Genomic DNA, 10548 nt, shown 5'->3' on the forward strand with positions numbered 1-10548 from the left:
GTGTGTCGCTACCTATCTATCATAAAGTCATCAATTGCAGCCACACCAGTGGCCTGAGTGCCCTTGGCTAACGCCGCCCTATCTAGAAACGCAGCCCGCTGCCCATGCTCCTGGTTGGCCCTTACATGATATGTTGTCTGTGAAAATGCTATGTGGTGAATAGGCCGAGGCCTCGTTCACGTCGTTATGTACTCCACTCCATCTCAGTGTCGCCTTCGTGGTCACGAGTCCGACCATCTCTTCAATTGTCGTCAACATCCATGCCGTCAGCCTTACCGATACCCTTCTCGCGGCACCATTCGACAAAGTCATCGATGACACTTGGCCACGCACCGTCCTCGTTCCAAAAAGATAGTGACTCGTCTGACAGAGACTTGACGGCAAACTCGAGCGTCATATTCCACATATCCTTGTTAACAGACCGGGTCCACTTTGCATTGAGGAAGGACTTCCACAAGTCTAGCCAGTCGCGGTTCGCAGTCTTCCACTCCATTCCGGGAGAGGCAAACAAGATGTCCCAGTAGACGAGAGCGTTCTCCAGGCCGAGGGCCTTCTGGTCGGGTTCTCGTCCTGCAACGAAAGCGTACCGATATACCTTCTTGAACAAGGTGGGGTCGGAGGAGAGGGATGAAATCAGTCGTCGAAGATGGGCAGCATGCTCCTGGTGTGTTGCTCCAGCTCTAGATGACTAGTCAGTATTGCGCTTCGAAAAGGTGTCAACCCTTGTCAGACACATATGAGTTACTGACCCAGTGTTTTTCCATCCATCAACATATCCCCTCCTGGTAATCATTCCCACCGAGGGTGCCTGGAGAAGTTCTAGGACTACAAGTAGTTCTGCGTTCTCGATGTTGATCTTGAGCTTCTCGGTGAGGTAAGCCATAGTGGAGTCAAGCTCCAACTTGTCCTTCTCATCGTTACTGTCTAAACGAGGTTATGAGCCAAAGAACCGGAGCAAGCGTTTGTACGATACTGACCCTGCAGTTGGTCGAATAAGGATTCCAACTTGGCCTCGACTGGTGATGGTCCCTTGCCATTTCCGTCCGAGGAAAAGTACCTATTCGGTTCGTGTCAGACAACAGATACTCTAAAAATTACTAGCAATGAAGTGTGTAATGCACTGGCATAGGATTCGGATGCAGCCGACTTGGCTGACAAGATTGCTGCGCACTCGGTTGAGGTGATGTACCGCGCTTTCGACTTGTTGGACGTCTCTGCGGGTGACCCCTTGTAAGACGTCCCAAGACCAACTTTGCTGGACTTTTTGGATAGGGACAAGGTGGGAATAACGCGGGTTGCGATACGCCTCTTAACACCCTCCCAATTCATATTTGGACTATCCCGGGCTCCCGAAGATGTTGAATGTTTGAGTGACTCTGGTGAGACGTGGTGTCGAGCTAGTTGAGAGCCGTCTATAAGCCGGGACAGGGGAGTGGTTGTGTCAAATCGAAGTCGAATCCAGCAACACCAAGGAGGACAAGATTTCCATGACCCAACCACCGATCATCCGTAGAGACAATGGCATTCGAAAGACAAGTCAAAGCCCCAGGACAGAATCGAAGGGTTCAGATTACCCCTTTAGAGCAAGCAGTGTTTCAGTGCCATCGGCGTCACTGTCGGTCATACTCTGCTGTGCATCCAACAAATGAGCCGAGCACCAGTGGGCCTAGTCGATATGACGAGGCACAAGGGGCAAACCATACCCGGCGGTTCCAGATGCAATGCATGGCCGGATGAATTGACCACATCAGGCTGGCGCAACAACATCATGACAAGAAACAAAAGGGTGATGTAACGAGAATAGTCGAGGTAGGAATAGCCAGACCAAGGAAATAAAAACTCACGTATCGACGGCTTCGTTAATCTTGAAGCTTGCATTCTTGAGGAACTGTTACGGCCTATGTTAGTCAAACTAAGCTTGATCATCGTTCGACTTCTCCAGGCTAAACAGCGTCACCGCTGCAACCCCCAACTGCTGCGCCGGGACCGATTTAGTCAAATCGCGGAGAGCTTTCGTATCGTGGGGCTGGCTGGCGCCAAGACAGGCCCGGGGCTGCCTGAGATAGACTGTCCATATGCTGCTGGGAGAGAAACGTACACGAGTAGCCTGACGCTCTGTGGCACCAGTCAAGGATACAAACTGGGCGATGAGCACCTTCTGCTGGGCGGAAGACGGCGGCGGCATCTTGAAGGTAGCCGACTGTGTTCCAGGTTTGTTTATAGTTGTCTCGTCTATACGTTGATATTGGGGGTAGAGTAGCCCGGTGTTTGCTAATGCGGTCGAGATGTTGCCCCAAAGATCGCCCTGGTCTGGAGGTATGTATCGATGCTCGACGAGGCGGAGGGATGTCGATTGAGGCCAGGACCGAATGATGGCCGGGACGAGATCGAGGTGCCCAAGGTCGGGTCTGCGAGTGGACCGAACGATAGCGGAAGGTGTCAGGCACGGCGGAGTCTTCCCAAAGATGCGCCGTTGCGCTCGAGTGGCGGTGGAAGAGGGGAATGAGATGCAAGTGGATGGAGGGGTTCTGAGCTTTCGCGACGAGGCTGCGATCTTAGCTGATGGTGGGGTTTCTTTTAGTGAGCGGGGCTCAGTGAGTGCCCGTCTCTCGGTGCTGTGCTGTGTGTGAGGCAGGTGCCTACAGGCAGAGAGCTCCATTCCAAGACCCTGGAAGCGGCCATGTCGCACGTGCTTCACTGACTCTATTAGATATACTCTGCTTGATTCTCTTCACAATAAACTCGAGGTTATTTCTGTGTAATCATGTTTTCCATTAATTGCACTCTTAGTCTTGAAACAAATGTTCCATTCAATGAGTTTGGACTGAGGATCCATGATGAATCTGCCAACTTGAACAGGAAGGGCTCTATATTTAGATCATGACCTCTATTAGCACTGTAATTCCTCACCGTACACCTCGCAAATCTCACCGCTTCAGTGGACGTTAGTGATACTCTTCACAGTGCGAACTGATTCACAGGCCTAAAAGCACCTACCCCCGCCCCAGGTCATGACGTCCATCCGGTCACGGTGTAGGCGACCACTTGACGCGGTGCGGTTATCGACGCGTCTCGAAAATATTATCACAACCCTCAACCCCCAGGTTGCAACACCACAGCAACCGCCCCTGGCAGAGGAATCAACATGGCCTCTTCCAACGCTGTTGACGATGAAGATGTTCATATCGACCCGGCAGAGCCTCTCAAGGGCATCATCGTCTGCTGTACGAGCATCCCCGCTGAGCATCGTGTTAGTAAACCAAGACTCCTCGTGATGCCTCATGTGCTCGCATTTCCTAACATTCTCTCGCTTCTAGACAACCATCGCTGGCAAAGTCTCCGAGCTAGGCGGCGTTCACAAGTACGACCTCACTCCTGACGTTACCCACCTTATTGTCGGCGACTATGACACGCCCAAATACCGACATGTTGCCCGTGAACGCCCCGACATCAAGGCCATGGATGCTGCTTGGATCGAGGCCCTTAGCGAGCTGTGGAAGAACGACGATGAAATCGACTACCGAAAACTCGAGTCCGAATATCAGCTGAAGCCATTGGAGAAGCGAGGTGTCGACCCTTCGATCCAACCGCAGGAAGGGGAGACAGGAAGGGACTCGTTAATGATCTGTCTCACGGGCTTCGGCGAGCAGCGGGACGAGATTGCCCTTAAAATCACCTCGAACGGCGGCAGATACACCGGAGACCTCACCAAGAAGTGCAGTCACCTCATCGTCAACAAACCCGAGGGCAGAAAGTACGAGGCGGCCAGGCAATGGGGCATCCACCCCGTCACCCTCGCCTGGCTGGACCAATCCATTACACGAGGCATGATCCTGGAGGAGACCAAATTCGATCCTATACTACCGCCCGAGCAGCAAGGAAAAGGGGCTTGGGTCACGAGAGAACTCAAAAGGACAGCAAGCAAGCGCTCCAGGTCAGCTGTGATCGCCGCCGATGAAGGACCTAGGAAGCTAAGGAAGACGGCCAGCATGAAGCTCAGCTCACAGCGTAACAACCTCTGGGGTGATATCCTTGGACGCTCAACCTCGAGAGAGTACTCGTTTGCCCACGAGAATAATTCAGAGGCAGAAAAGCTCCAGGATCAACCACAACAACCTCAACCCGCCGAAGTTCAACCCCTCGCCCCCATTGTTCCAGAGAACCAGGGCATTTTCGCCAATTGCTACTTCTATATCCACGGCTTCACTACGCAGCGGACATCAGTTCTCCAACAGACAATAGTTACGCTGGGAGGTTCTATTTGTGTTTCAGTACAAGAAGCTGCCCTTGGCAAAACTCCCAGACCGCCCCTCGGCCGCTTCCTCATCGTCCCTCAAAACTCTCAACCAGATACCCACCCTCAAGAATCCTACGACGACCTACATGTTGTGACAGAGTATTACATTGAAAAGTGTCTTCACAACAAGCTCTATTTCAACCCAACCGAACACGTCCTCGGCAGACCTTTTCCTTTCTTTCCCATTCCCGCTTTCAGCAACCTCGTCATATGTAGTGCCGCCTTCACTGGTATTGAACTCAGCCAAGTCGCTCGCGCCGTCGTCCAGCTCGGAGCCAAGTTTGATGGGGACTTTCGCAAGACAACGGATGTCTTGGTGTGCAGTTCTCTCGCTTCTATGCGCAAGGAGAAGCTACGCATGGCACTTCGATGGGGCGTCCCTGTGGTGTCGGGTGAATGGCTGTGGGAATGTATATCCACCGGCTTCAAGGTTCCCATTGACGACTTTATCTTCCCCGAGATTAAGAACCGATATGAAGAAACCCTCAAGCCAAAGCCAAAGTCTGTTGAGAAGAAGGCCCCTGGGGCACAATCCAGACCACTAGGCAAACCCATACAACGCACACACTCAGAACCCTTCAACGCCAGACCCGCGATACCCAAGGCTCCCGCATTCGCAGGAGTCGACACGACGGCCTTTGATCACGATTCTCCCGAGAAGCCGCACCGCAAGAACATCACTCGCCCACCCCCTGAAGCAACTTCCACCACCTCGGCCGACTTTGCCACAGCTCGCACTCACCAAGCCGCTCCCACAAGCCTACCTCAGGACGATGGCTTCGACACCCCTCTAGCTGAAGTCCCCTCAGAACACCTTGACAAGCCTCCATCCCCTACAAAGAAACAAGAACCCATGCCGCGCACCCGCTCCGACCCTACCAGCAAATCCTCCACAACCACACACCAGGACACCACAACTCACCAAGACACAACAGAATCTCATGATAACTCACACCAAGAGCGTCTCCAGCAACTGAAGCAACAGCAACAGAAGCAACAACAACAAGACGCAGAACAAGCTCGACTCCGCGCTAAGGCCGCCGAGCGTCGTGCCCTCTCCACGAAACTGACATCCCTCATCGAAACTACAACTCCAAACCTCACCTCCAACCTCTCCCACACTTCTGATGACCCCGAGCACCCTCCCCCGCGGCCTCGCAGGCGCCAAATCCTTGGCCGTGCTATCAGTAACGCCTCCAACGCCAGCAGTGTCGCCTCCCGTTCTGCGCATGACCCTGAGATGATGGGCGACGACTTCAACTCGGGAGAACCCAAGGAGGTTGAGCCGCCGTCGACGCAGCTTGAGTACCGCGATGAAAAGGCCGAGGAGTGTAGGGCTGCTCTAATAAGTCGGATGATGGGGGAGAGTGGTGATGTCAAGCCAGTAGCGAGGGCCACTCCGAGCGTTGGGGTAGTTGGGGGACGAACGATGAGAAAACGATAGATCAAAGGAACTTGGAAATCGTATATACACAACTCGTATAATGTCAGGAATAATCCACAAGTCTCATAAACTGTTGAGATGTCACAAGTAGCAAAGGTCCCTTAAGCGTAACTTAGAACATCACCCCCTGAGTGACGGGAGGCGATGCTAGAATCTATTAGACAAAAAAACTTTAAGATCATACACAAAGACCCATTTGACTAGTGCCTAAACGCTTTTCCCCACCGGTCTGGCCCATCATATCCCGTTCCCGAGTCCCTTGAGCCAAAAGTCAATTCCACCTAATCCGTCCAAGTTCCAGTGTTGGTATGGGCTTCCGGATGGTGCCCTCTATAACGTGAAGAGAAGAGAAGAAAAGAAAACAAACAGCGATCAGTATGCTGGCAAGAGCCAGTGTAAAGAGGAGAATGAAAGAGGGAACCGTAATCGCGTGCTGATTCCCAACCCGATAGTGACGACGCTGAACCCTCTGGGTTGAAAGCCAAAGTCTTCTCTGAGGCACCCCTAGTAGGGGCTATGGGGAAGCCAAGGCTGAAAATCGTGGCTGGATCGTAAGAGAACGAAGGAGCGGTATCATAGAGGATCGTAGTCGAAGCCTTGGTTGTTGATCCAAACCTGGCCCTATGCAGATGTGTTGCGATAGAGCAAGCACACTGCCGGACCAAGTAAACAACCTCGGTGCCATGTCTCGACGGACAATGGCATATCAGGGTGATTCGAGCGTTTCTCGCAGGGGTCAAAACTAGTCCACCAAGTCCTTGCTCGGCTCGCCGCGGGCATCCTGAAGCACCTCTGAATTCATCATTTGCCATCGATGGTCAATTTCCTTGCTTCATCCTAGTTAGCATTGTGCTTCTCAAGACACGAAATAGGGTTGCACTCACGTTGTCTGCCGCAGCATCTTGACTCCCCTCTCCCGGCAAAAGAATAGGAACCGTCTCATTGTTCGATCCCGCTTGAAAGACGCCATTACGTCTCCACGAGGTCCTCTATCTCCATCCGTACTGGCGTTAACCTTCTTCATCACAATGTGAATGCGGAGCGCCTCGATATTCCAGACCAGTTCCTCAATCTCGTCGAGGTTAACGTGGAAATCAATATGATCTTTGAAGAGTCCCCAAGTAACGGGCTTAACGTCCTTCAGGACTTGATGCTGAAAGCAACCTGCTGACTGGAGCCAGGTCCAGTACTGAGTGACTGTAGGCGAGCTCGTGAAGAATCGGTTCTTGACTTGGTACAGTCGCCAGTCATCCCTCGTGATTTCTCCACCACTGCAAGAGTCTGTGTCAGAGAAGGCGTCTGAGTGAAACTCGTCATGAATCGGGCCTGCAGTAGGCGACAGGTATTTGGGTTTTTTGTTCAGATGAGTGCTGAAAGGGGTTTCAGGACCCATAGGAATCTGGGTAGCCAAAGGGGACTGGTCGACAAAGGAAGTCTCGCGTGGCGTGCTGACAACAGAATGCATGCTCTTGCGCTTCTTCAGGGGCTTGGGCGTATTGCTGGGACTACCTTGGCTCTGACGCGCTTTCAACCCTGAGGGTCTTCCAATGTTCTTGAAACCATGCTTATATCGCAGTGCAGTCAACTTCGGGTCATGATAGAAGTCATGAACCGTCCGGGGGAGGTTGAAACTGGGCCCTTCAGCCAGGATCAACTCGTGGAGACGCTGACGCATCCACTCAACAGGTTCGATGTCGAGTTTAAACTTTTCCAGTTCTGACATTGTTTCTGATAGACGGAACAGTGTGTCGTAGGAGGTGATGCCGCCCTTTCCTGATTGGGTGTACTTCTTGCTGAGTAGCTGATATGGGCTTATGGGGCCTGTCTCGTGGAACTCGAGGATCTTGATGCCACGGTTGACCTGTCTGCCAATCTGGTACTTCGACGATCCACCCTTCTCTTGCTTGGGGCCGGCCTCGATTGCAGCCTGATGCTTTTCGCGCCATCGAGCCAACTGAGGCTCGATCAATGTTCTCACATTAGGCCAGTTAGACTCCCAGTAGGGATGGGTTTCGTCCACCTTGGTCAGAGGCACGCCTTCAACACACTCGGGATACGTGTAATATTCTCCGTTGTGTCTAAGAACCAGATTTTCGCGTGAAATCTCTTCCAAAGCTTCCTCGGAAGGAGGAGACTCAGTCGGCTGAGGCGAGGGTTCGATTGGCATAGATGCTGGTGTTGGTCGTTCCTTTTCGGCCGAGGGAGGTCGACTTCTCATGTTGGCCGGGGTGAACCCAGGGGTAACTCGATACTCTTGGGGTGTCGGCATCTGCTCTGGCTCGCGTGCCGATTGGAAGCCATCGGGGGCCCTGGTATCCTTCACGGGGGTATCAAACTCGGTAGTAGGCTGAAGAATGTCGGGGCGGACGGAGCGGGGGGCATGCGAAGGAAGGGCAGAACGAGGAGCATCTGATCTAGGTTGGAGTTGGATGGGCGGTAGAGGTGTTACTACAGGGTCTATCATGCGCTCAGGGGCAAGATCGGGCCTGGGCACGGGTGTAGGCTGGCTGGAGGGCACAGGTGAAGGCTCGTAGACGGGTCTGTAAACCGGCTCCACAATACGTTCCAGAGCTGGTACAGAGGCTGGTCCTGCAATTCTTTCGATAATTCGTTGAGGAGCTGGTTCGCGAGGATGCTCGGGACCCTGCGGGGGAATTCGTTCAGGGATGCGTTCAACGAGACGCTCAGGAAGACGTTCGGGCAGCCGCTCAGGCAATCGTTCAGGTAGCCTCTCAGGTAGCCGTTCAGGCAGTCGTTCAGGTAGTCGCTCGGGTAATCGCTCAGGGAGCCGCTCAGGAATTCGTTCGGGCGGTTGTTCAGGAGCCCGTTCAGGAACTCGGTGAGGTAGTCGCTCGGGAGATCGTTCGTAAGGTTGTTGAGATACTCGCTCAGGAGCCTGTTGAGGGATAGGCTGAGGTGATGGCCGGTGTGAAGGAAGTCTGGCACGTTCCTCGGCTCTGTGAACTGGCTGAGGTTCAGGTTGAGGCGTAGGTTCAGGTCTTGCTTGAACCTCAACGTGCTGTGTCTGAGCCTCGGGTTCCGGTGATACTCTCGCCTGTGCATCCTTGGACTCCTTGTGTTGTCGCGCCCTCTCTCTGGAAGCTAATATGTCAATCGTTTCTCCGGAAGCATCATGACAGCCCTGGCGATTCCACTCGCAGTTACCGCACTTCTGGAACAGATCCCCTCCAACGATAATGCAATCATCAAATGCCCCTTGATTCTTATCGCACGAATGGCATCGCTTGGTTTGGATCTCTCCAGTCGCTTGGATCATGCAAGCCAACCACTTGACACCTTTTGCCTCGGATCGCTCATAGATACTGGCGAGATGCGCATCATTAAAACGGCGGCCTCGGCGAATCTTGACGGGTCGTAGGACTTCGAGTTCTTGGATTCCCTCGACCCATTGATTCCAGGGCTCAATCCGTTGCACTGGTCCAATGACATTGCCGTCAGCATCGACAACATCCACGATGGCATCGGGCGTGGGCGTATCACGGGCGGCGTTATTCTCGTGATGCTCAACGCCTTCCATGCTCTCTCCATCTGTGGGTTGAACGCTTGTCGCCTCCGTGAGACCGTCGGCGGTGTTTGGTCGAGTAGAAGCACCATTCGTCATGGACAGGCCTGGCATATCTTCGGGAAGAAGAAACTGCTCCGCGTCAGGGTCCTCAGAATCCTCTGAACCCAGCTCTTCGCCTCTCTTCTCCTTGAAGAACCGACGCATCGTCCTCCATATCTCCTGCTGCCTTTCAGCCTGCGCTTGTCGTGATTTTCGGTGATCCTGTTCGATACACTCAAGTCGAGCTGCCTTCTCCTCGCATTCTTCAGATACACGAGCCAGCTCGGCCTCGACCTTTGCCAGTTCTCGAGCCAGACGGGTTTGCGACTCGGTCAGCTCGGTCCGTCGCCCCGTAAGCTCACTAAGCTTCATTCGCATTTCGGTTACCGATAGCTGATAGTCCTGCTCGGCCTTGCTGTTCTCTGATTCTCGTTGGCGACGAATTTTAGCCCAGAAATTGCGTTCTGTCTCGTCCCAGACAGACTTGTGCTCCTCAAGAGGGAGGGCAGCCATGGCGGCAGCTTCCTCTGTTGAGGCCATATGGGGCCGGTGTGAATTAGTAGTTGTACTCAATGTCTTGTGAGCAAGAGCGAGAGTTTGCGCGAGTGAACTGTCGATAGTTCATCTAATTGAGTATTGATGGTGTTTGTCTAAGTGAAGATTCGAGGTCAGATTCGGGATGCACGTGACCGAGATTATGCGGATGAAATGAAAGGGAGCCACCCATCTACAGGTGGCCGAGGCGTCCCACTACCTACCTAGACCAGGGAAAAAAAAAGTTCGAGAGACCAGATCGAGTCGGAGGAATTGGAAGATCGCCGTGGCTCCAGTCCGATGGTCCGAGGGCCAAAATAGAGTCGTGGGGCGCGTGCTCAAAGCGGGCGGGAATTGGACGAACCACCTAAAAAGGACAAGCTGAGGCGACGGGTTGGGAATTGGAAATGAGGAGCAGGATGGTGCGTAGGACGGAAAAGGGCGTCGATCCTCAAGTCAATCCGATTGACCCAGATTGACCGATAGTAGCCAAGGTTTGTGCAAGATGACAATCGTCTCCCACGAGCAGTGCAGTGCAGTGTAGTTCTGCGAGACGAGGAGAAAAAGTAAGGCAAGCGGCTTGAGTATCGTCACGCAAAGCTCGATAGTCGTCACGACTGATTCTCTCTCTTTTCTTCTTCCTGACTGCTTCCCTGCGTCGTCAATGGCGTGTCTTGGAAAAAACCGGGCTCAACCCAACAGTCAGAC

At 53.2% G+C, this 10548-nt stretch overlaps 3 protein-coding genes across 3 annotated transcripts; 1 reads left to right on the forward strand and 2 right to left on the reverse strand.

Annotated features, from left to right (window-relative positions):
* Positions 1-241: 241 nt before the first annotated feature.
* On the reverse strand, positions 242-2185 carry NECHADRAFT_94442 (uncharacterized protein; the record flags this gene model as incomplete). The annotated part of the gene is made up of 6 exons (XM_003045143.1): positions 242-680; positions 750-924; positions 978-1057; positions 1190-1336; positions 1845-1888; positions 2099-2185. 6 exons carry the CDS (start codon positions 2183-2185, stop codon positions 242-244), a joined length of 972 nt encoding a protein of 323 aa, XP_003045189.1.
* A 960-nt stretch (positions 2186-3145) lies between these two features.
* NECHADRAFT_43760 (uncharacterized protein) lies at positions 3146-5741 on the forward strand (the record flags this gene model as incomplete). Its single annotated transcript, XM_003044738.1, has 2 exons — positions 3146-3283; positions 3318-5741. The coding sequence occupies 2 exons, from the start codon at positions 3146-3148 to the stop codon at positions 5739-5741; spliced, it is 2562 nt and encodes an 853-aa protein (XP_003044784.1).
* Positions 5742-6483: 742 nt separating this feature from the next.
* Positions 6484-9819, reverse strand: NECHADRAFT_43333 (uncharacterized protein; the record flags this gene model as incomplete). The annotated part of the gene is made up of 3 exons (XM_003045144.1): positions 6484-6571; positions 6626-8312; positions 8424-9819. 3 exons carry the CDS (start codon positions 9817-9819, stop codon positions 6484-6486), a joined length of 3171 nt encoding a protein of 1056 aa, XP_003045190.1.
* Between the last annotated feature and the right edge of the window lie 729 nt (positions 9820-10548).

Source organism: Fusarium vanettenii (genome assembly GCF_000151355.1).
Source record: "Fusarium vanettenii 77-13-4 chromosome 6 genomic scaffold NECHAsca_20_chr6_4_0, whole genome shotgun sequence".
Taxonomy (NCBI): Eukaryota; Fungi; Ascomycota; class Sordariomycetes; order Hypocreales; family Nectriaceae; genus Fusarium; species Fusarium vanettenii.